General features: G+C 42.1%; 1 protein-coding gene across 4 annotated transcripts in view; it reads left to right on the plus strand.

The window, feature by feature from the left end:
* The window catches only part of WDFY3 (WD repeat and FYVE domain containing 3), a 242,538-nt gene extending 216,628 nt beyond the window's left edge, over positions 1–25,910 (plus strand). For all 4 annotated transcript variants that reach the window (XM_075861070.1, XM_075861080.1, XM_075861090.1 and 1 more), the window contains 15 exons: positions 1,552–1,669; positions 4,308–4,414; positions 4,602–4,755; positions 5,782–5,873; positions 6,274–6,486; positions 8,637–8,784; positions 11,144–11,298; positions 11,382–11,540; positions 13,479–13,658; positions 14,064–14,246; positions 15,780–15,876; positions 16,000–16,332; positions 17,125–17,236; positions 19,445–19,642; positions 22,680–25,910. In XM_075861070.1, the coding sequence (XP_075717185.1) occupies positions 1,552–1,669; positions 4,308–4,414; positions 4,602–4,755; positions 5,782–5,873; positions 6,274–6,486; positions 8,637–8,784; positions 11,144–11,298; positions 11,382–11,540; positions 13,479–13,658; positions 14,064–14,246; positions 15,780–15,876; positions 16,000–16,332; positions 17,125–17,236; positions 19,445–19,642; positions 22,680–22,800 (2,370 nt within the window). In that variant the 3' untranslated portion in view covers positions 22,801–25,910. The remainder of the gene's footprint in view (positions 1–1,551; positions 1,670–4,307; positions 4,415–4,601; positions 4,756–5,781; positions 5,874–6,273; positions 6,487–8,636; positions 8,785–11,143; positions 11,299–11,381; positions 11,541–13,478; positions 13,659–14,063; positions 14,247–15,779; positions 15,877–15,999; positions 16,333–17,124; positions 17,237–19,444; positions 19,643–22,679) is intronic.
* Positions 25,911–26,638: the final 728 nt, after the last annotated feature.

A 26,638-nucleotide genomic window follows, 5' to 3' on the forward strand; every position in this document is an offset into this window, starting at 1 on the left:
AACTACACTGATACATTGTAGCAAACAATCAGGACAGAAGAGTGCCGCTGATGTATTTAGTGCTCAGATGATTGCCTAGGTAGTATATAATTGTAGCGAACTCTAAGGGTATGTTCACACGGCCTATTTACGGACGTAATTCGGGCGTTTTTGCCCCAAATTACGTCCGAAAATAGCGCTGACAAACATCTGCCCATTGAAACCAATGGGCAGACGTTTGTCTGTTCACACGAGGCGTAAGTTACGCGCCGCTGTCAAATGACGGCACGTAAATAGACGCCCGCGTCAAAGAAGTGACCTGTCACTTCTTTGGCCGTAATTGGAGCCGTTATTCATTGACTTCAATGAATAGCAGCGCCAATTACGTCCGTAATTGACGCGGCGTTCAAGCGCCTGCACATGCCGTTACGGCTGAAATTACGGGGATGTTTTCAGGCTGAAACATCCCCGTAATTTCATCCGTTACGGACGCCCTCGTGTGAACATACCCTAAGTGGCAACCCCTATCTACACTGTAATGGCTCCTTTGGTGCTCCAGAATCTGTCATCTATTAATCATATGGTAATTTTTGGTAATTCGAACTTACTAGGTGATTTAAACATGTATATACAGTCTTGTATTTTATGCAGCATATTATACAGTTTGCAACCGAAATTGGACCTCAAAGGAGTAATAAAATCACAACTGTATATGCAGAATAAAAGTATATTTTTATTAGATTAATTAAAATATGAAACATAAAAGTAAGTGATGGATGACTAAAACAGAACCAGTATCTGGGTTATCCACCAAAAGGTAGTAACAATAGGATATGAGCTAAAAGATATAATAAAGTATTTGGGTAAATTTAAACATAGATAAGTACTATTCAATCTCTAATAGAAATACATATGCAGAAAATGTAGATCATTTATGAAAACACTATATAACATATAAAGAAAGACTGCAAATGACTAGGAACAAAGCCGCATAAAAGCAATGAAAGATGGAAGACCTCACATACTGAAGCACCAAAATGGCAAGAAGCTCGTCTACACAATGTCTGAAGTGTGCCTGGTCGCCTCGACACGCGTTTCCAATTCGTTTTCCTCAGGAGGCATCTTTTTTATACATATATTATACAATTTGCATTGTGTTAAATGTTCGGAGATAGCACATTATTGCTCTGTCTTCCATGAACCAAATATGTTATCTCTTGCTTTTAATGAACAGTTTACATGTCTTATTGGCAACTGAAGAACTTAAACGTTGTAGGCTATGAACACCTTTAATAAATAAATTAGTGTGTTTAGTGTAACTTTGTAATAGTCTTTATTAAAAAAAAATCCTTTTACTTTTGGAGATACAGCTGTTCTGTATTCTCTATTCAGAGTAGCTGTATCTTTTGCTTTACACTGAATCCGTCAGTCCCATGATCCTGACTGGTTCAGTGTCAGCGGGTTCTGCGTGTCTGTGACATGCAGGATCCACCTGTAATCGATCACATCTAAGTTCATAACATCTGTTATTGATGCAATTTTGTAATGTGTGCTTGTAATATTCTATTAAAGGAGCTGGACTTGACAAATCCTAAGACTTTTAGAAACCTTGCCAAGCCAATGGGAGCACAAACTGACGACAGATTGGCACAGTATAAGAAGCGTTACAAGGATTGGGAAGATCCCAATGGTGAGTTTTTATAATGGCAAATACATAATGTAGAGAGTGCCAACAATCCCTGTGCAGTGTCATGTCTACACATTCCTCCAGTCCTGTTCTAGCACCCTGGTAAGGCATTTTCTGATACCAAAGCTTTGAGTATCCAACTAAACAGATATTCCCGTGTCACCAGCCTTTGTGATAATAGAGTAAAATATTTGAAAGCTGCCATTTTTGCTGATAGCAACGATCATTCAGCGATCATTTTGTAGACTGCATTGGAGAGACCATGACTATGGGATAGTGTATCTCAAAACAAGTCCGCAAACCCTGCACCAATAGAGGATAGTTAATATATTCAATTTCCTTAACGGGGTTGTATGAGATGAGGATAATATTGCTGCTTTCTTTCAGAAACCGTGGCGCTTTTGTCCATGGGCTGTCTCGTATTGTAGCCACATTCACTTCAGTAGGGCTGAATGCAATCACAACCCATGTGAAAGAGTTTATGGAAGCTGTGTTTTCCTAATCTCATACAATCTGATATATGATGAATTTTCATATGCAATAGATCAGGGCCGGTTCCAGGTTTATGTGGGCCCTTGGGCGACACGGACTTAGTGGGCCCCTTTGCAGGGGAACTCACGACGGCAGTAAAATGGCAGAAAACATCACTTTAGGCCCCATGTAGAAGTTAGTCCCTGTTTATGCCCCTATAAAGAAGTTAGGCCCCCAGTTTGTACGCCCATAAATTTAGTGCCCACTGTGATAGTGCCACGCAGCCGCCCTCCCGGGTAGTGCCACGCAGCCACCCTCCCGAGTAGTGCCACGCAGCCGCCCTCCCGGGTAGTGCCACGCAGCCGCCCTCCCGGGTAGTGCCACGCAGCCGCCCTCCCGGGTAGGGCCACACAGCCCACCCCTCCCGGGTAGCGCCGCGCAGCCCACCCCTCCCGGGGAGCGCCGGGCAGCCCACCCCTCCCGGGTAGCGCCGCGCAGCCCTCCCCTCCCGGGTAGCGCCGCGCAGCCCTCCCCTCGCGGGTAGCGCCGCGCAGCCCTCCCCTCGCGGGTAGCGCCGCGCAGCCCTCCCCTCGCGGGTAGCGCCGCGCAGCCCTCCCCTCGCGGGTAGCGCCGCGCAGCCCTCCCCTCGCGGGTAGCGCCGCGCAGCCCTCCCCCTGTAGGTAGTGCATTTCCCAACCAGCGCATTGTCGACGCTCTGGCCGGGAGTTCCACTTCAGGAGGAGCCCCTGACGTCCCTGTCCATATATGTCAGAGGCAACCCCAGAGCCATATATATGGTCCCGGGCAGAGCGCTATTAGCACTCTGCCTGGGATACTGCTCTGCTCCTGACATCACTTTTCATATATGAACAGTGATGTCAGGGGCAACCCCTGTGCCAGAGTCCCGGGCAGAGCGCTATTAGCACTCTGCCTGGCAGTCTGTAGCCTAGTAAATGGCAGAGTAGGGAGCTACCTTCCTGCTCTGCCATAGCGTTCAATAGTATCTGCGTCCTAAAGACGCAGAAACTATTGAGTGTGGCATCGCTACCGCTTTATCAGCCAGAGTGGCTGTTAGCGGGGCCATCAGGCATGGGGGTGCCCGTGACGGCACGGGCCCCCTCATGCTGCGGGCCCTGTCGGAGCCGCTATAGCTGCTACAGCGGTAGTTACACAGCCTGCTAGGCAGCGGCTCCCTCTAGAAGCAGAATTTCGTTGGCAGCACTCTGGCCGGGGATTCCACTCCTGCAAGAGCCATGACGGCAGCGTCCACACCCGGCGGCTGATTGGGCCCCGGCACTTGTTGCTGACACTGGCCCTGCAACAGATAATGCAAATCAAGCCAATTTATACTAGGTTCATAATTATTTTTTTTTTTATTATCTGAAAATACTATAAAATGGTTAATTTCTATGATACCGTTTTGTTGCATGTTGTCAGCTGTCTTGCTTCAATCTGACCCAATGTGGGAGATTTAACACGGTCTTAAAATTTATAATGATAAATTTGGCTAGAGATGTTAGACATTTTTCTCTCCGTTCATGACTGACGTACTTTACATTCATATTTTGCGGCAAATGAACTGCGTGCACATTTATAAATCTTGTGCATTTTTCAGCTCCTCTAAATTACCATGCTCATTTTTTTTTAAACGGCTTTAGAAAACTGACAGGTGAGGCGTAAAAAGTGTCAAACACATAATAAATTTGTTGCACGGTACACCAGTTTTTTAACGCAATCTGGTTACAAATTTTTCTGCATTTTGCTTTGTAAATCTTCCCCAATAAGTGTGATGAAAACTTCTATTATTATACTGAATTTCAAAAAGACTTAATAACTTTTGTCCAGGCTGCAGATCACTTATTGCATTTTAACTGGACCCTGGAAGACCTCCTTTCCTGCGTTTTGATGGATTGCATGGGGTGGAATAATCCACTAGTCTAGAAGAACACTGGCTGGCACAAGTAGTAGTAACAGAACAGCAATATTGGTCAACATGGACGAGGCAGGAGCACATAAAGGTCTACAAGCTATTAATATGCATTTGTCTAGAGAGTACACTGACTGAGGGAGAGTAGTATATATGGACCCTTATTGTCAAATAGGTTTATTAGGTGGCTACAGCATTGTAATCCCTTCAATATTTGTAATTGCCTTCCTGCTTTTTATACAGGAGAGACACCAGCTTACCACTACGGGACACATTACAGCTCCGCTATGATTGTGGCATCTTACCTAGTCCGAATGGAGCCATTTACTCAGATCTTTCTCAGGCTTCAGGTATGTATTCGCTGTTAATAAACTGGCCTCGTGTTTGCAAACTGATCTATCTATCTCATATCTGTCTGTCTGTTATCGATCTAACGTAAGGAATCTATTTAATCCATAGAATAGAAATATTGATATTATATGTAATATATAAAATATAATAAGTTAAAGTTACACCCATCCATATTCTCCATTGTAGGGTGGACACTTTGACCTGGCCGATCGAATGTTCCACAGTGTGCGTGAGGCCTGGTACTCGGCATCCAAACACAACATGGCTGACGTGAAAGAACTAATTCCAGAGTTCTTCTACCTGCCAGAGTTTCTTCTCAACTCCAACAATTTTGACCTTGGTACGTTAATGCTAAAAGGTGATCTGCTGTGGTTACATTCGGAAGCCCCAGAAGAGCCTGTTACTTTGGTTGTCTCAAATTTATTCAATATATTTACTAAATTGGAGGTTTAGACTGGGTTCACACGTTGTGGTCAAAATGTGTTTTTTTGCCACGGGTCGCAGCAAAACCACACCTTTCTGTGTCGATTTTTGGAAAATTGCAGTGAAATGCCGTGGTTTTGAAGCGATTCATAGCAATAAATGCATTTTGACCGTGATGTGTGAACCCAGCCTTATTAAAACAAGTGCAAGGGGAATCTAGAGGTGTTGCTGACCGCAACCAAAAAGTTTGCTGCTTTCATTTTACAAAGAGCATCTGGAATATGAGAGCTGAGATCTGATTGTTATGCGCAAAGTTTTGATAAATTTTCCCAAGTCCATCATCATATCTTCATCTAGCAGGAAATGGGCACTGCTGTGATTTTGTTTTATTTGGTAGTAAACCGAAATATTGTGTTCCGATCACTTGTGATTGGCAATAGTGACATTGGCTCCATCTGAAATGAAGCAAGAAAATTTAAATGAGCAAAAAACATAGAGACAAATATTTACATTCTATCCTTGCATACAATCCTCTAGAAAATATGGACTTAGATGTGTATTTCTGTCAAAAACATTAATCACCTATCTACTGAAAAGGTGATGAATGCTAGATCGGTGGGGGTCCGAGGAGTATGAATGGAGTGGTGGTTAAGCATGTGCCCTGCCGCTCTATCTACGGTACTAGTGGAAACGGCAGAGCACATTGCTGGTTTCCCCCGTTCTAATGATCTGTGGGAGTACAAGTGGTTGGACTCCCCCTGATCAAACATTTATCACCCATCCAGTGGATAGGCGATCAATGCCTGGAATACCCCTTTAATTGGGTGATTATGTAAAGCAATAATATTTCTTAACGTCCGCAATTTTAATTTTTTAAATTTTCAGTACAACATCGGATAAACCAAATAATAAATGAACATTGTCTGTCAATTAATTTTTGTAGGCTTTAAACAAAATGGAACAAAGCTTGGTGATGTAATACTACCCCCATGGGCCAAAGGGGACCCTCGGGAATTTATCCGTGTACATAGAGAGGTAAAAGGAGAAGGATATTTAATAAAATACTGTATTTTTTTTAACTGACAGAGATGTTCTTAGTACTTTTGTAGAGTAGTGAATGTATTGGTAGGTAACCGTTTCCTAGTTGTGTTTTATGTAACCTGAGATGTACTGGTGGTGAATTCATCAATACATTGTTTAAAGAGCTGCTCCCATACGATCGATAGTATAATGTGAATGAGAATTTTGAGCAAAATAATAAAATAAAAAAATTAATGAAATTAAAAAAAAATTATACTGTATAATAGTTTTATAACTGTATTGCTGTAGATTGTACTATACTTATATAAAAAAAATTCCTTTTGATGAATGTGTACTATTTTTAGCGGACAATATGTCACAGATTTCAGCATAAAGGTTATTACTGTTCACTCAGGCTCTGGAATGTGACTACGTCAGTGCCCACCTGCATGAATGGATAGACCTGATCTTTGGGTACAAGCAACAGGGGCCAGCTGCTGTAGACGCTGTCAATGTTTTTCATCACCTCTTCTACGAGGGACAAGTGGACATCTACAATATAAATGACCCTTTGAAAGAGACCGCCACCATAGGCTTCATTAATAATTTTGGGCAGATACCTAAGCAGGTAAAGAAGCTTTGATATGTATGTCATGTTAGAAGTATAAGAATGGAAGGCATTATAGTCAACCACTGCATGTGTCCTAGTATGTAGAATATAAACATAGCAGAAAAGAACCAGTTTGTCCGTCTGGTTGAGCCATTATATTGCATGTATGCTATTTTACTACCTTGTTTTATCCGTTGTTTTATTTGAGTTGGTGGCGAGGTGGTGCTTTCCCATCTTCTGCTTACCATACGTTTATGTTTAAATTCCCCCATGAGGCATTTTTGAAGGCTGTCCAATTGAATTTTTTTTTTCAAGATTTTAATTGCCATTTGCTAGTTTTCCAGGAACAATACTTGTATTGTAAGAGATGCCGAAACACCAGCTGCACAATAGTCTGAACTGCGGGCGAGTAAATAGTTACAGATGATTATCCCTTAACTGCTTCAAATTCTGGTTCAAAAAGGTTTATGGTTCAAGAATACGTATGTCGGCCACATTTCCCGGACCGAACACACTGCAGGGAGCCGGGCTCCTAGCGTCATAGTTATCTATAATGCTCGGTGTCACTGCCTCTCCGCGGAACTACTGTCCCGTACTGAAAACATGATTACAGTATGGGACAGTTGTCCCGCAGCGAGGCAGTGACACAGAGCGTCATACATAACTATGACTATTAGAGTCCGGCTCCCTGCAGTGTGTTCAGTCCGGGAAATGCGGCCGTCATACGAACCGTATATCACAGACCAAACATGCTCGTGTGTGGGAGGCCTAAATTGGGACCAGGCAAACCATGTAGAGAAAAAGGTGGAGACTGTGTTAGTGTCTAGATATCTAAAGCATCTACCCATGTCACCCTTAAATGAGAAATGGTTAATTTCGATTGCCTAGAAAAGGTTTGCCTCATTGCGAGCACAAAAAAAATATATATATATATATATATATATATATATATATATATATATATATATTTTTTTTTAGATAGGGCCCGGAAACAAAGAGAGGAGGGCAGTTTTACAAGATAAAGGTATAAACACCCAGCACAATGTATTCTAAAGTGTGGATATGTCCTGCCAAAGTGTTGCTATACCCGGGCATTCCTACGAGATTTGTTGCATTGTGCCGGGTGCTGAGGAACACCTCTAATACAGATTAGATGCTAAGGGGAAGATTCTATGACATTTATCAGAGATTCTGTAACATTGGGTCAGGATTTTATAATGAAGTTCTTATAATTTACTAGAGATTGACAATTTATGCATTATCGAAAACGATTTGTCTGATTGCTCCTCAGGGATTTTGTGGCCTAATTCCTTTTCCCAATTGTTTATAAACTTAGGCTTAATGTCCTCGGTCTCCTTTGAGAGTAATAGACTATAGAGTAAAGCGAATACATGGTGCCATGCTGCTGATAAGAAGCATCGCGTCTCAAAGGTAGTGAGCTGGGTGATGAGTCTGGGACGGGTGCCAGGGCTGATACAAAGCTACCTAGTTGGTGATATTGAAACCAGGATCCTGTAGATATAACAGATCCCCTCTTTATATCTGTAAGTGATCGTACACGAAGAGTCCGCCACATCTCGTATGCGATGTACAGGGTCTCCCTTTATCACAAGAAAGATAAACATTTCAAAGAGGCTGGGAATTGTGCTTTTTCTATTAATGGTGGGAGGAGGCCCAAGGAGGAACCAAGCAGAGGCGGGCAGCAAATCGCCCCCACGTTCTCAGTAGACTAGGCAAAAGATGATGAACCTAAGTTTCTCCAATATGTTTTGGGGGCAGTCAGAATGCCGCCTGATCAGGGGCCAATTTATGTTCCATCGCAACCCAGAGCTTAGTTGAGTGATAACGTAGAAGATCAAGAACTCAATTGAAAATAGTTGCTTTATGATAGAGCGCAAAATCAGGTGGTCCCACACCCCCCGACTGGAAAGAAAGCGAGACCGGAAACTATGCTTCCATCGTGACCTGGTATCTTTCCAAACACAATGAGTTGCTAGTTTCCTTAACTAAGAGTTTTTTAAGATCTCCAATGGGATAGTTCGAACTGCTAGATTAAAAGTATTTGAATCCAGATTCTTTTGTTAACGCCTCTGTACGATTTTTAATGCCATGTAGCAAATGTGACCTTATACTTTAATTCATCTCTAAATGTGAACTTCTTTATTTAGCTATTTAAAAAGCCACATCCACCAAAACGTGTTAGAAGTCGCATTAACGGAGACATGTCATCAATATCTATGCCCTTGGGATCTGCATGTGACAAGATATTTTTCCATCACTTGGACAACTTGAGGCCTTCTTTAGCACCGGTCAAAGGTATTGTCATTACAGTATTGAAAATAGTGCATACATACTAGTGATATCACTGAAATGCAAAGCCTATTATTAAACAAACACATTACAACACCATCAAATTAGACCACAGGCTAAAATAAGCACAATTGTGACATCTTTACTATAAAGAGCACAATGTTGTGACATCAGAAATTAGTCAAGCCTATAAAATTACACACTTGTGACATCATCACAATAAAACGCAGCCTATGCATACACAGAAACACACTGTAGTGTTATACTTACAATTGAGCACAGCCTAGCAATACACAGACGGAATTGTGATCTCATTACAAAAACACTATATCCATTAAGTAACACACTGTTATGATATCATCACAAAAGAATAAAGCTTATATGTAAACGAACAGTTGTGACATCATCGCAATACTTTCCAGCCCATAAATACCCATAATATTACGACTACATAATAGACCATATTAAATTATTAATCATTAGAGGAGCTAAACATAAGCCCATCAGAACTACAAAATTACATTCTGAAAACTTGTGAATTATTTTCTTGTAGACAACCACTTTTTGCTTAGTAAAGATCAATGTATTCAATTGATATCAATTATAGGACACATATTGATATGAGTAGAAGAAACCATGTATTTTATAGCGTATGCTACTACCGTGCCGTGAATACTGCTAATTTTTTATGCTTGACATCCAGAGCTCTACAGCAGTAAAGGCTAGACCTTGGTTTCTGATAACCGATGATGGTTCCTTGTCAGAAAGTTGGCAAAGAGGTTGTCTTAATGTGCAGGTCTGTTAAGCAGTTGTCCAATATTAAAGCATATGTCGGCTACATGCTATAGCAGCTGACTAGAAGGTGTAAATTGCTACTCCCACAGGCTATGCGGAACTTGGAGCAACTCTTAGGGCAAAGCCCCACGTGGCGTAATTGCTCTGGAATTCCGCTGCGGACACGCCGCAGCGGACCCATTTCTCCATTGCCTTCCACTTCTTTTTAGTAGGCTTCGTTTAGACGAGGCGGAAAATTCCGCTGCGGAGCATAGGCTGCGGTGCGGATTTTGGTGTCCGTAGCATACAATGGATGTTGCGGACGTGTAGCGGACTGGTTGCGGACTCATTGCGGAAGTTCTCCATTGACTTCAATGGAGATTCTAAATTCCGCAATGAAGTCCGCAGATGTCATGTACATGTTATGTGTGCTGCGGATGCGTATTGCTTTTTTAACATGACATTTCTTCATTCTGGCTGGACCTATGTATTTCTAGGTCTACAGCCAGACTGAGGAAGTCAATGGGGCTCCCGTAATTACGGGTGACTACGTGTGTGCACCCATAATTACGGGTGACTACGTGTGTGCACCCATAATTACGGGTGACTACGTGTGTGTGCACCCATAATTACGGGTGACTACGTGTGTGCACCCGTAATTATGGGAGCGTTGCTAGGCGACGTCAGTAAATAGTCACTGTCCAGGGTGCTGAAAGAGTTAAGCGATCGGCAGTAACTGTTTCAGCACCCTGGACAGTCACTACCGATCACAATATACATCAACCTGTAAAAAAAAAAGAAGTTCATACTTAACGATAACTCCCTGCTTCTTTCTCCAGTCCGGCTTCCCAGGATGACGTTTCAGTCTAACTGACGGCTGCAGCCAATCACAGGCTGCAGCGGTCACATGGACTGCCGCGTCATCCAGGGAGGTCGGGCTGGATGCCGAAAGAGGGACACGTCACCAAGACAACGGCCGGTAAGTATGAAATTCTATTACTTTCACTAGGGAAAGTGCTGTCCCTTCTCTCTATCCTGCACTGATAGAGAGGAGGGAAGTACTTTCACCTCAATACGCAACGGCCAGTCCGCATCAATTTACTGCACATTTTGGGCAGATCCGCCACAGAATCTGCAACGCAGATTCTGTGCGGCATTGATGCATCCCTTAGGCTGGATTCACACGAGCACATTACGTCCGCAATGGACGGAACGTATTTCGGCCGCAAGTCCCGGACTGAACACACTGCAGGGAGCCGGGCTCCTAGCATCATACTTATGTACGATGCTAGGAGTCCCTGCCTCGCTGCCGGACAACTGTCCCGTACTGTAATCATGTTTTCAGTACGGGACAGTAGTTCCACGGAGAGGCAGGGACTCCTAGCATCGTACATAAGTACGATGCTTGGAGCCTGGCTCCCTGCAGTGTGTTCACTCCGGGACTTGCGGCCGAAATATGTTCCGTCCATTACGGACGTAATGTGCTCGTGTGAATCCAGCCTTATACTCCCACTTGCGGTGTATTGACTTTTCTTGTCCATTATGTTAAATTTATTCTGATCTGTGTGTTCATGAAAACCTTCTTTCCAAGAACTGAAAGAGCCCGTTGGTCAGATTGTCTGCACAGATAAAGGAATTCTCGCTGTAGAACAGAACAAGGTTCTCATTCCACCCACCTGGAACAAGACATTTGCATGGGGTTACGCAGACCTCAGTTGCAGACTGGGAACATATGAATCTGACAAGGTTCGTACCTTTGACCTTTTCTGCTAAGGTAAAGACTCATTTTGCGATCTTTATTGGTACAAAGTGTTATTCTTGTTTTGCAGGCCGTTGTTGTCTATGAATGCTTATCTGAATGGGGGCAGATTCTCTGTGCTATTTGCCCGAACCCCAAAATGGTAATCACTGGCGGAACTAGTACAGTCATCTGTGTGTGGGAGATGGGAACGTCAAAAGAAAAAGCAAAATCTCTCATATTGAAACAGGTTTGTAGATACCCTTGTCATGCATTGAAAAATGAGGATGAATATTTGTAGTCTGGACCTCTCCCTATAACATCAATCAAGCTGTACAGTATGGACCTCCCCTATAGCAGCAGTCTGGCTATGTAGTCTGGACCATCCCCTATAACTGCAATCGAGCTATATAGTTTGGACTGCTGTTATAGGGGGAGATCTAGACTACACAGCCAGTTTGGCTGTGTAGGCTGGAGCTCTCCCTAGAACAGCAGTCTGGCTGTGTAGTCTAGACCTTCCCTATAACCGCAGTCTGTTTGTGTAGTATGGCGCACCCCCTGTAACAGCAGTCTGACTGTGTAGTCTGGACCTTCACCTACAACAACAGATTAGCTGTGTAGTCTGGACCTTCACCTACAACAACAGATTAGCTGTGTAGTCTGGACCTTCACCTACAACAACAGATTAGCTGTGTAGTCTGGGCCTCCATCTACAACAACAGTCTGGCTGTGTAGTCTGGGCCTCCATCTTTAACAACAGTCTGGCTGTGTAGTCTTGACCATCCCTTTAACAGTCTGGCTGTGTAGTCTGGACCACCCCTTTAACAGTCTGACTGTGTAGTCTGGACCACCCCTATAACAGTCTGGCTGCGTAGTCTGGACCAGCCCTATAACAACAATCTGGCTGTGTAGTCTAGACCATCCCTATAACAACAATCTGGCTGTGTAGTCTAGACCATCCCTATAACAACAGTCTTGCTGTATAGTCTTGGACCATCCCTATAACAACTGTCTGGCTGTGTAGTCTGGACCACCCCTATAACAGTCCAGCTACGTAGTCTGGACCTCCATCTACAACAACAGTCTGTCTGCGTAGTCTGGACCATCCCTATAACAACAGTCTGGCTGTGTAGTCTGGACCACCCCTATAACAGTCCAGCTACGTAGTCTGGACCTCCCCTATAACAGTCTGGCTGTGTAGTCTAGATCTCACTCTATAACTGTTTGGCTGCGTAGTTTGGACTACCCCTATAACAATAGTCTGGCTGTGTAGTCTGGACCTCCACCTACAACCACAGTCTGTTGTTATAGAGTGAGGTCCAGACTACAGAGCCAGATTGGCTGTGTAGTCTGGACCTCACTATATAACAACAATCTGGCTGTGTAGTCTGGACCTCACTCTATAACAACAGACTGTTGTTATGGGGTAGTCCAGACTACGCAGCCAGACTGTAATAGGGGTGGTCCAGACTACGTAGCCAGACTGTTATAGGGGTGGACCAGACTACGTAGCCAGTCTAGCTGTGTAGTCTGGACCTCCCTCTATAACAACAGTCACTGCATAGTCTAGATCTCATCCCTATAACAGTCTGGCTGCGTAGTCTAGATCTCACCCTATAACAGTCTGGCTGCGCAGTCCGGACCTCCACGTAGAACAACAGTCTGGCGGTGTAGTCCTCCATAACAGTTTTTTTTGGCTGTACTGATGCATTTGATATTAAGTTCAATTATTTAAAAGGGGTATTCCCATCTTATAAAGTAATGCCATATCACTAGGATATGACATCACTTTCTGATTGCTGGGTGTTTGACCGCCAGGACCCCTACCTATCTTGAGAATTTAGGGGCCACAACATTGGTTAAGCGCTGCAACCCCCTCACTGCTTTTACCTCCACAGCGCCATGGTGCAATTCCCTGCCCAGCTGCGTGGCCGGGAACACCACTGTGCAGGATAAACTTAGAACAGAACGCAGCACTAAATCAACGCTGCAGCCCCTTCCTTCTCAGTATCGGTGGGGTTCCCAGAGGTTGGACCCCCATTTATCATAAAGTGGTTTCATATCCTAGGGATATGCCGTTACCTTATAAGATGGGAATGCCCCTTTTAAGTTTAAAAGAATATATGTACATACAAGGAAGTATACAATAACATGATCATCATATCCCTTTATCTCTTTTGACTTGCAGGCACTGATTGGACATACAGACACCGTAACATGCCTGACTGCTTCATTGGCATATCACATAGTTGTCAGTGGATCACGTGACCGCACCTGTATTATCTGGGACCTGAACAAGCTTTCGTTTGTGACGCAGTTGCGTGGTCACAGAGCTCCCGTGTCAGCTCTTTGTATAAATGAATTAACAGTAAGTATCCCTGTATTGGTGTAAATTTATATAAATAATAAAGTGCAATGAAAAATGCCATGAAAGTAATTGAATATAAGGAATCTTAAATAAATTCTTTATTTTTGGTGGAGTTCTCCATTAATATGTATTCTTAAAAATGATACATTGGCAGATTGTAAGTGAGGAGCACCTTCATGCCAATGGCTACATGCCATACATATAGTTACATAATAAAGGTGCACAAATCTTATATGGCATGGTACTGTATGTTTGTAGCTAGGTTTGCACACTTCTGCCAACCTATCTGTGTGGGTTCTTACACATTCTTCAAATACCACAGCAGTAAAAACCGTGAGAAGACTAAATAGCTACAATACAATACTTTATGTTGTGCCCATGTAACCCTAATTTATTGTGTTATAGGGTGACATTGTGTCATGTGCTGGTACTTACATTCACGTCTGGAGCATTAACGGGAGCCCTATTGTCAGTGTAAATACATTTACTGGAAGAAGTCAACAGATCCTGTGCTGCTGCTTATCCGAAATGAATGAATGGGACACACAAAATGTTTTCGTCACAGGACATTCCGATGGAGTTGTGCGCGTAAGTGAATATTCACTTTGTTAACTTATAGAACTCATAAATATTAAAATAGACTCCCTAGGCACTGAAATCTAGTCACGTGCTGGAGGAGAAACACTGTCTCCTTTGTTACAAAGATGGTGCACTTGACTCTCTGCCCCATTCACATCAGGTTTTTGACCTACGTTGAATGTACAGGCCGGGAGAAGATCTCGACGTATACATTAAGGTCGGCTGTCACTGATGACTAACAGTGGCATCTGTCGCCCATATTATTATGGCATCGGTTTAACGCATACGTCATGAAAAGCTCATAACATATACGTTAAACGGATGCCTGTGAGGTATTCCATACAGTGACCTACATCAACCATAGGCTCCTATGTTAATTAAGCGTATACCACACGGCATATTTTTTTTGCGGGTCCTTTTTGTATGGAATAGCATAGTCCACAATTCCTTACCTCAAAAACCCATACTCATACCAACCCAACAGAGGCCAAAAGGACACTCTTTTGGCCTCCGTGAGGCTAATGAAGCCCTGTAGACAGGTTTGACGTGTACGTCGGGAGCTTCACTGGAGTACACACAGCGTGATGTGGACAGGGTCTTTAAGGAGTTGTATGAGATAAGAAAAATGGACTTACGTTTTTTCCAGAATTGACACCAATCTCGTACATTCACTGTGTCTGGCATTGCAGCAGTTTCTGGAATAAAAAGCCAACCTTTTTTTCTACATTCATGTAACCAGTTTAAATGGATTTTCCAGTTTGTACTTGACAATAATGTAGTTTTTTTGCAAGGGAAATATCTATATCTGTCCATTGATACTATTGGTATCCTCACTCACTGCTGCCCTTTGCGTATGCATCTTCTGCTGCTAAGTTAGGAGGTAACAGCACCTAAGTACTGTCACTATCATCATCATCATCCTCAAATTGATGTCTTCTAATACGGATAGCTCTGTGTTCAGTGTTCTCCCAGTACAGGACTAAGCAGACGGATCCTACACCATATGGCCAGTAAAGAATGAGCGTTTTTATTCTTTCATCTTAAGATTGTCCATGTAGGCTATATCCTGGCCATCCAATTCTCTGCAGTAGTTGGCTAATGGGCCTCCAACAACTTCTATAGTCTAAGGAACTGCACAGAAATGGTTAACATGGACAGCGTTATAAAAGCAATGTTGTAACAAATGATGAGTAAAGGTTAAAGTAGTTATTGGTTATCTCACACCAACACGTGTTTTCATGCACTGTAGTGTATGTTCACTACTCCTGTAAAGAACTGTGGTATAACCGGGTCTGAGAATAGATCTGTCAGTCACACCATTCCCACGTTTGCTGCTCGCACTGTAAACATTAGGGCCAGTACAGTATCAGTTAAACCTTAGATATTATCCTTTTATTATAGTGTTATAAGACCGTTTTATCTATGTTCTACTCCTGAAGAAGGGATTCCTCCTTGATATAGCATCATCACATAAGAGTTCAAATCTGCTGTGTGGAATATGCCAAACTATACAGATTGCTATAATGTTCCTTATTATTCTAGTTTTGGAGGATGGAGTTTTTACAAGTGCCAGAGACACCAGCGCCAGAGCCTGCTGATACCATGGAAATGCCAGACGAATGCTCAGAGACGCAAATAGGTATTTGGACCCTGCTCCCCACTTATGATGTTCTTATCATTTTCTTATCACTTGTCCTTATATTCTGCAACCATTACTTCCCAGTGCAGTTAGGTGATGTTTTAATCTTTCTTACAAACACAGGGCAGGAAGCTCAGGAAGATGATAGCAGCGACTCCGATGTGGAAGATCAGAGCTCAAGCCAAGACACCAAATTGAACGAGAGCCAGACTCAGCCTAGCAATGTCACTCCCAGGACAAGAGCGTCGTCTGCTAGAGCCGGCTTGGCAGCATGGTCAGCAGACGGCGGCTCCGATAATTCCAGACGTTGGTCAGATCAGCTGAGTTTGGATGAAAAAGACGGCTTTGTCTTTGTAAATTATTCTGAAGGTCAATCAAAAGTGCAGTTCCCACAGGTCCAAAGTGGTGGTCAAACAAGCCAACCTGAAGGACGGCACTATAACAAACTGAAAACTGGTAAGGATAACTAAATATATTATACACCTTCGTTTATGGAAAATCTGTTCCTATTCTCCAATGACGAACAATCCTGCCATGCTTAAAGTGTCGCTAAACGTTTGACAAACTTCTGACATGTCATAGTGATATGTCAGAAGTTTGGATTGGTGGGGGTCCGAGCACTGAGACCCCCACCAATCGCTAGAACGAAGCAGGTGAATTGCTCGTGTGACCGCTCAGCCGCTTCGTGTCTGTTTGGCTTGTTCCGGAAAGCCGATGTATCGGAGTACGGGCTCATAGACTTTCTATTGAGTCCGTACACAATATATTTATTTCCGGAAAAAGCTGAACAGACACGAAGCGGCTGAGCGCTCATGCGAGCGCTTCACCTGCTTCGTTCTAGCGTTTAGCCTTTAAAAAATTATAGGGGGATAGGGGTAGTTAAACATTCCCGCAGCTGGCTACCCATCCCCCACCAGCTTTAAAAAGCCAGCACTGGTTATGGCAGCCTGTAGTCCGCTAATTACCTCGGAATACAGATACTCATAAAACAGGGCATCTTGTTGAATTCCTGCTTTTGCCGCATCAATACAGGTAGACAGTACATCAGGAAAAGCTGTTCTCTAATATTTGTTAAAAAGTGGGGCTATACTGTATCTACTTGTATTTTTAAGAGAACACAGTTCTTTGTACTGCCCATAAAACAAGGCTTTTTCAAAGCCCAGACACTGCTACTGATATAATAATGTAAAGCATACCATTAATCTGGTAATACTGTATAAGGCTTTATTTGCTGGTTCTTTATTTCAGGATATAGGTGGGAGCGGCAATTAGTATTTAGAAGCAAACTTACTATGCATACCGCATTTGATCGGAAAGACAACGCTCACCCTGCAGAGATCACAGCACTGGGGATTTCCAAGTGAGTGCTTGTAATAAAGATGTTGTTTATATTACAGTCTATACGGAATTCTATTTGGCACACGCTGTCATCTAGTACAAATCTAATGGTACACCACTCATGAATGGTGACATGCATTGTATTTAGCACCTACAACTACTGGGAAAACAACCTCCATGTAACATCGGCAAGAGGCTCTCCATCATTACTCTGCCCCGTGTGGCTGCATGCATGCGCTCCGTTTCCTTTACTGTCCAAGGATCCCTCATAGTAGATCGGTATTCTTTTTCACAATTCCATCACACATCTTCCACCGTTAAGATTTTGAGTTGTCCATGGACTTTTTTTTAGAAGTTATTGGGTTTTGGGATTTTATATTTAGCCTGTAGCTATTTATAATGATCCATTGGATGCATGTTGAGGGTTTGCTGAATAGTGGTAAAGTTATAGTCCGCTGTACCCTTGTCTGTGATTTGTCACGTTATAAGTCAATATTTTATTTAAGAGGTCTTAAAGGTATTGTGTAGGGACCTAAAAGTAATAGCAGTGTACTCACTGCAGTATGTGAGTACACTGCTAATATACATTCCGGTCCCCCGTCACACTGATTATTCAATTTTAATAGATACTTATAACGTTGGCAGGGGACCGGAAGTCTAGTTGCACAGTCTTCCTTCATGTTGACACGACTCTTCGTCATGTGACTGGCCCCGCTGTACTTTTATGTACAAGCAGTAGCAGTAGTACAGCGATTACATAGAGTACAGCAGGGCCGGTCACATGACGAAGAGTTGTGTCGTCATGAAGGAAGACTGTACAACTAGACATCCAGTCCCCCGCCAGCGCTATAAAGATCTATTAAAATCTCATAATCAGCGCAACGGGGGACCGGAATATATATATTAGCGAGTGTACTCACATACTGCAGTGAGTATACTGCTATTACTTTTCGGTCCCTTTTAAATGGTGCTTCGAATCAGAGGCTTTGATGGGTAGGAGGACATAGCAATTTTTTTTAGTGCTAATAAGCAATCCGTTCTGATGATTTCACAATAGTGTTTTTGTTTATTCACATGCTTTATTTTGTGATGTCATAATTGGGTTTCTCTTTTTCCCTTGGCTGTGTTCTATTGTTGTGATGTCACACCACTCTTTGTCTATATTCATGGTCTGTGTTTTATTGTTATGTCACAAAATTGTTTGTCTTTTATCCTTGCGAAGTTCTATTGTGATGTCACCATTATTTTTTTTATTTATTCCTTGGCTGTATTCCATTGTGATGATGTCACAATCTTTATTTATAGGCTGTGTTCTATTGAGATTATGTCACACTAGTGTTTGTGTAGTGTTCGCTTTTATTTCTAGAATGTGTTCCACTGTGATTGTCATAATAATCTTTCTGTTCATTTATAGGTTGTGTTCTATTGGGATATCAAAATAGTGTCTTTTTTTAGTTTAATTTTATAATGTCACAATAGACAATGTATTATTTTATGAAGTGTGCTTTATTCGGATGATCTCACAATAAAGTTCGTACTTATTCCTTGGTTCAGAATAGTGGACATACAGGTCCTACACAGTGGTAACCTCCAGTAGGGTACATTACTCCCAATCGCCCTTCTATATTGAAGCTGGCCCAGCTTGATAAACCCCTGGCGATCAGCTGTTATTACTGAAGCACTGGCTAGCAGCGAGTGCAGACCACAGAGGCAATTAAAGGTGCATTACCATCACGGACATTGATGGCATATTCACAGGATATGCCATCAATGTCCGATAGATGGTGGTCCCAGTGCTGGGCTCTCTGCTCTGGCTCACAGAGGGGCGTCCTCAGCAGGGGACTCCTCCCCCCCCTTACCTGCCATGACATCCATATACTCTAATAGGGTACATTGACAGTAGCCGGTGCTTTACCATAATCCTTTCCAACATGTCAAAACAAATTAAACTAAAGATGCAGGGGACAGATAAACCGAATGTTTTTGGTGCTGAAACTTTTCACTTTGGATTCGTTCCTGGTCTGATGAGTTGCTAGAGATGATAATCCACTTTAAGTGTTTGCAGCAGCATTGGTATGCTAGTACGTTGGGCACACTGCTCTATTATTTCCATTTGCCCAACAAAGGTATGTTTTGATTCAACTACTCCATACAATAAGGTGCAGTTTTCTCTGACACAATCTACTTTGCTTAAAAGTTTGACTAATGTACACTCTCCATTGTTCTGCAGGGATCACAGCAGGATTCTGATTGGTGACAGCAGGGGACGGGTGTTCAGCTGGTCAGTAAGTGATCAGCCAGGGAGATCTGCTGCCGACCACTGGGTAAAGGATGAAGGTATGGACAGTTGCTCAGGATGTGCAGTGAGGTTTTCCTTGACTGAGAGGAGACACCATTGCAGAAACTGTGGGCAGCTTTTTTGCCAAAAGTAAGTACTTGTCCTACAAGTTTTGTGTTTGGAAGCTTTTTTTTCCCCACTTTATGGCATTATTCGTACGTTTCATTTTCTGTGTAACATAAACACTTGTAATAGGTTGTAAGGCCTTCCCTTGAATTAAATGAATTTATATATTGTACTCCCTTCTCATGGAGATCATTGACCTCTATCGATAAATTCATCACCTGTACACAATACTACTAGCAAAGAGAGATGTTTAGTGTAGAAGAGAGGAAAAAAACTTTTTCCGCCAAATGTCTTACATTCACTTCAAAATGTGTCTTTATCACCTACATATTTTTTATGTAATTAAAACCAGATGGTGAAACCTAATCTCTTTTTTTCTGATCTATTTTTATTGTTTTAATGTAGACTTTTTTTTATTCTATTCTCTGTACATGATTTTTGGAGAAGCCATCTTGCCTGAGCTACTGTTAACAACATTTAGAGATATGCTTTACAGCAGGAACATGGACCATAGGATCCTTTGAGCAGGAGGGGAACCATTGACTTCTATGGGGGCATTTTCTAGACAAGCTCTATGACCTGTGCAGTGGTCATTGTGCAGGAAAGGATAGGAGGAGAGCTGTGTCCATCACCTATTGTTAATGGTGTATCCTGTGTTCTCTATATAGAGGTGTTATCTTTCCTTGTAATCCTGCCTGTGATGATAATAAGATGACCGCTGAGAAGTGATCCCTACAGAACAGGAAGTGTCAGTCTATTGCCAGTGGCCAGAGTGAAAATTGCAATATTTTTGAATTATTTTTTCAATATGGATAATACAAAAATTCTTAAAAAATATGTTTAACGTAAAAACGTAATTAAAACAATAGGTGATTTTCTGATGAGAAAGTAGCATCCTTGTGTACTTTGACTTATTTGATAGGAAGCCAATTAACCTATCAGTATGTTTTTGGTGTGATGGAGGAAACCAGAGGAAAGCCACATAATCACGGAAAATATATTGTAATCGCACACAAGAATAGCTCATAACATTTTGTTGGGTCTTCTTTTAGATATATTTGTATTTTAAGATCTGAATGTTTTACGCTTAAATTACATTTTGATGGAACATTGCAAGAGTACAGCTAAATTCAGCTCTGATGTTTCAGTAGTTGTGCTAGCAATGAATAACCCCTCGGATGGTAACATATGAAGTCATGGCAACATGTGATGTCCCCATATTGTACATGGGTCAAGTGGTAGTCTAAGGGTATGTTCACACGGCTTATTTTCGGCCCTTTTTCGGGTCGAAAAATCGGAAGCAGAACGCCTCCAAACATCTGCCCATTGATTGCAATGGGAAAACGGCGTTCTGTACCGACAGGCCGTTTTTTTTACGCGGCCGATTTGAAAAACGGCCGCGTAAAAAAACGGCCGCGAAAAAGAAGTGCATATCACTTCTTGAGCCATTTTTCATTGACTTCAGCTCTAAAACCGTCCGTAAAATTTTGCGTGTGAACATACCCTAAAACTTCCCCCATAGAATCTAGTGAATGAAATTTCCTTCATTTTAAAAGCCACCAGTGACCTTTCGTCTTGGTTTTTGGATAAAGAGAAGGAATAGACACTTGTGGAAGCATGTGGTGAGTGAGAAGCTAGTGTAAGAGAATCTTTCACCTCCCCATACGTGTGCAGCTGAGTGCAGCATCTAATGGGGAGGGATGTACAAACTCTGGGGCACTTTACATTTTTTTTCTACCCTCCTCCTTTATTTAGATATCGATGCCGTTATATTTGGCGCCCGATATTTAAATAACCCCCTGAACAGTCAAGGGGGCGTGTTACTATGGCTGTGACACTGTCCAATCCGATATGGACAGTGTTACCGCAAAAGGGGAGAGGGAGAGAGATCTCACTCTTCAGCTTTAAAGATAAGTCTTCTGCCGAACTGGCAAGGGGGCGTGTCACTGCTACGGACAGTGTTAAGAGCTGGGGAGCGCATTTACACTGTCCGTAGCAGAGACACGCCTTCTTGCCAGTTCGGCAGAAGACTGATCTTCAAAGCTGAAGAGTGAGAGAGCGCGCACACACTCTCCGCGCTTTTGATGTTACACTGTCCATATCTGATTAGACGGTGTCACAGCCATAGTAACACGCCCCCTTGACATTACACGCACCGGTGACTGTTCAGGGGGTTATTTAAATATCAGGCACCAAATATAACGGCATCGATACCTAAATAACGGAGAAGGGTAGAATTTTTTTTAAAGTGCCCCAGGGTTTATGAAGCCCTCCCCATTACATGCTGCACTCAGCTGCACATGTATGGGGAGGTGAAAGGTTCTCTTTAAGGGGTTTTCCCACTAAGCACATTTATTACCTATCCACAGGATAGGTGATCAATGTATGATCACAAGGGCCCCCCCCCCACGATCACTATTACCAGGATTTTGATCCGTTACGCCTCACTGCCCAATCGCAGTGAGAATTTTGAATGGTGTGGCGGTCACACATGTGCGCTACTGCTCTATTCAATGTCTACAGCATCGGCAAAGACCGCAAATGCAGCAGAGGGGGCCACCCGCAATCATACGTTTATCCCCTATCCTCTGGATAGGGGAAAAACGTGCTTAGTGGGGGAACTGCTTTAAGGGGGTTTCACTATAGTAAGTGATAGCATATAGCTAGGGGACCGACTGCTGGAACCCCACGATCCACCTTCACAATGTTTCTCTACACAGTGACTTTCCTGGTCGCCCGCTGTGGAGGGAAATGCAGGGCAACCCTTTTCACTTTAATGGAGCTTTGTTGCAGTTCCCTGCACAACAGGGTGGTTGGGGGTCCCATAAGATAATGTTATGGCATATCCTAGTGATATGCCATACAATTATTAGATGGGCATACCCCTTTAATCTGTGAAAGCTAACAAGAATCAAATAATAACCTTACATACTGTATATCAGTACTTTGTTCTCAGTCTACAATAATCTTAATTGTCAGTGTATTCAAAAATATACTTTTCCACCTTCGATAATGACATGAACCGGTCTATCATCTGTGTATTCATTTTTCCTGTCTTCAGGTGCAGTCGATTCCAGTCAGAAATTAAGCGACTGAAGATCTCTTCCCCAGTGAGAGTGTGTCAGAACTGTTACTATAATTTACAGCATGAGCGGGGCTCTGAAGAGTCTTCAAGGAACTAGACTGCCCCCTGCCATCAGAATTACATAAAACACTCCACTTTGTGCTGTATCAACATTCTTTCCAAAAGGGTTGGAACATCAAAAAATCAGTTTACATGCAACTTTGTTTTGTGTTCTGAACATCGCAAGTAAAAGGGATCACTTGGCTGACTAATGACTTTGACTTGAAGTTAATCACTGAGCCTAGGGTGAGCTTCTATATAATCTAGTCCTGCTGCTACGTCTGCTGGCTGAAGAAAGTGCCCAACCAACAGTTCCCATAGTACCTTGTGCTTGTTTTTTTAGAGCAGACCCTCCGCGCAGTAACTCAATAAATAGCTTTTCGGACAAATAAGCTGCTTACGAAGAAATGACTCAAAGTCGTGTACAGTTTATTGTAAATAAAATATTGGCCTTTTTATTGAAATCTCCAGTTTAATTTGCCTGTTACATGGGACTAATCTTCATAAAGGAACTCAAGTAGTAGATCATCAACGTTCTTCTGTCTGTACTGTCGTTTTGTTCTGCATCTTCCAACGTGTAAAAATGTATTTTTAAGGCATTTCTGCTCTTCTGCATTTTTTTTTACCTGTGCTCTCCCAGCTCAACCCTGCCTAAAAGCATCATGGGAATTAACTGCTTGGGATTGGCACCGATCCATAAGTATCGTCCGCTGTAATCGCCAACCAAACAGCACTTAAATTAAGATTCAGTACCTCTCAATCCATCATGAAGTTTTAGCATATGAATTTTGTGCATGTTTGGGGGGTTCTGCACCATGATATTAAAGCTGCACACATTTGACCTATGTCTGTGAAATGTCTTGTGATGTGAAGAAGGGCGAGGATAGAGAATACACAAATATTGTGTTACGTTGAATAGACAGCCCAAGCTCATCACAGTCCAACCTACCTTCATGGGGTAGGTAGGTAGGTTTGATTGTGCCCAGTTGTATGGAGAGGCAGCATATGTCGCCATGTGGCAGAATTGTGGCCTCTGTTTTAATGACACTCGCAAGCCATAATCGTAATGGAAGAGGCATAGGAATAACGGAATGTGTATATATATGTTTATATATATCTATATCGGGTTGCTTGGCTGATCGTTTCACGCATAGCACAAATGTTAGCGTTCATTTCCTTTCTTAGTGAATACAGTTGATCTTTGGCATAGATGTTTGTGTTACAACACAGGGCATTTTTTAACAAAGGCACATAACGTTTCTTTTAATGAAATTCTATGAATTTTATCTCCCATCAGTAAAGGGAATTTTCAGATTGATAATGGCTGCTGAGACGTATTCACTGTATCTGATGATTTTGCGGAGGCCTGTGCTAACATTATATAAACTGCAAACATTATTTCCCCAATAAAGCAATATAGTGATAGATCAAATCATCCGCTTTGTATCTTAGTACATTTTTATAATTATTTATTAACATATTTTTTACCTGAAGCCTCATTATCTAATGTGGGGTTAGTAATAGAGAGAACTTTAGCCTAAGTGGATACCGGCCCTGAATACTGTCAGCTGTCAATGACTGCCTATACGTGGGGAGATGTCTCATCAACACTTACGATCGTTGCGATATCTCCCACTCTCAGATCCACTACTGTCTCGGCTGAAAGGTTTGCATGGAGGTTTTCTGACCTCATTGTGCGATGTCAAGCCCTTGATAGTTCTGCATACAGTAAACTGCACAATCAAACCCCCCCCCCCCTCCCCAATTATTATTACATAAAAGGCGTCCTGTATAGATCTAATACAAAAAAAAAAAAAAACATTAGTAATCAAATATCTCATAGCAGCCAACTAAGTTCACTCATTATTCAGTTCTAAAATCGCATTTGGGGTCTGAATCTTGGCTATGGTTGATAAACGGTGGTTATAGTGGCGCCATAGTTATTTGCAGTAATTATGTTGGGTTTGTGATTCTTATGACAAACTCCAATATATTTACATCATCCGCAAGATTTTTCTCTAACTTAAATAATTCCCAACATTGCTCAAAGGTGTAAATTTCTGTTAAATGCAGCCAATCAGAAATGACTTTATTTGCCAAGTTTGCACTAGACAGATGATAATTGGTTTATATATGTTCCAGACCTCCCGCCTTTCCTATTCTAAAGGGGTGGAGCTTACTGAAAGGGGTGTCACCCATGGACCGGGGTTGGCGACGTTCTCTATTCCAGATGTGTAAATACATACTGGGTGATATGCCTTTGAGCAGTGTTAATAAAAAGCCTTCAGTGGTGCTTTGTTATTCTACAGATGCATGAACTACAACAAACTCTGCGGAGAGGACGGGAAATGGTTTTCTGTCCCTAGAAAAATGTATACATATAGGATGGCCCTTTTCTGACCGTATATAGTAAAAGGTCACACCAGAACATGAGACCAGTTTATGTTTATGGTGAATTTTATAACTATTCACATACTTCTACAAACACCCATGTATCCTCCAGTATATTTGTAAGTCGTAATCGAATTGTATTGTCATGCTTTCCAATAGAACAGGCGTTGTAAGAGGCTCGCCTCAGTCCTATAGAACACTATCAATAAATTATTTTGCACCTTTATGTAATATAGCAGTAGTAGCCAAATTTTATTTTTGTTCTGTATTATTTCAAGATTCATTTTGGATTCAAAACCAGAAAAAAAAAAATGTGTATAAAAATATTTATGCAGTGAAAAGCAAAAAAAAAAAAACGTAGGGAGTATTTTTCATTTCAGCAAGTTTTGTTACTTGTTGCATGAGTGATTAACACAGCTGACTTTTTGTGTCAGTGCAATGTATATTTTATTTTGTCCTGTTATTAACTTGTACGGCCTTACAGACAGCCATGTATTTATATGGCGGCAGACGTTGTTTGATAATAACTGGCGATGACACGAGAGAGAAATTTTGTACTGTACTACAGAATTCGGTATGTTTTTTTGTTTTTTTTTGGTGGTTAAATGTTCACAGCCTGGAGAAACTAGCGTGCGGTCTGTAAAAATCTGAATGTTTACTGTATATCTGTCAAAGAAAGTAGAGTAACACGATTACAACACATGACTAAATGCAATAGGTCAGGTACTGAAGTTACATTTTTCATTATGAATAAATACCTATTTACCACCAATACAATGACCGTGTCCGTCTCTTTTCTTCCACGTTGCGAATCGGTAATGTGTGTGTAAAGGTATAAATCATGGCACATACAACAGCAGAAATTGACACGTATGGAATGCTATTGGTGTCGGTCTTTTGTGCTTTCTCCTATTCCTAATAAAATATAGAATGGGCTATTGGTTCATGCCTGTAACCTGCTATTACAAAGACTCATTGTGTTGATCTCCTTAAAAAAATAGCGCAAATATAAGCGTTACTTGAACTTTTAATATGACCATCAGATTATTTCAAATAAGAAACGTATGATGATGTTGAAAATGTATGACATTATATCTATAGCTGAGCTCCATGGGTGTGAATTGACCGTAATGTCTGTAACATATAGCAATTGTTAATGGCTCTGGTCTTCCAGCTGATGTTTAGGCTGGGTTCACACGACCTATTTTCAGACGTAAACGAGGCGTATTATGCCTCGTTTTACGTCTGAAAATAGGGCTACAATACGTCGGCAAACATCTGCCCATTCATTTGAATGGGTTTGCTGACGTACTGTGCAGACAACCTGTCATTTACGCGTCGTCGTTTGACAGCTGTCAAACGACGACGCGTAAAAATACAGCCTCGTCAAAAGAAGTGCAGGACACTTCTTTCAGACGTAATTTGAGCCGCACTTCATTGAACTCAATGAAGCACAGCTCAAAATTTACGGCTGTCAGAGAAGCCTCGCAAAATGCGAGGAGGAG

Source organism: Rhinoderma darwinii, chromosome 1 (assembly GCF_050947455.1).
Source record: "Rhinoderma darwinii isolate aRhiDar2 chromosome 1, aRhiDar2.hap1, whole genome shotgun sequence".
Classification (NCBI taxonomy): domain Eukaryota; kingdom Metazoa; phylum Chordata; class Amphibia; order Anura; family Rhinodermatidae; genus Rhinoderma; species Rhinoderma darwinii.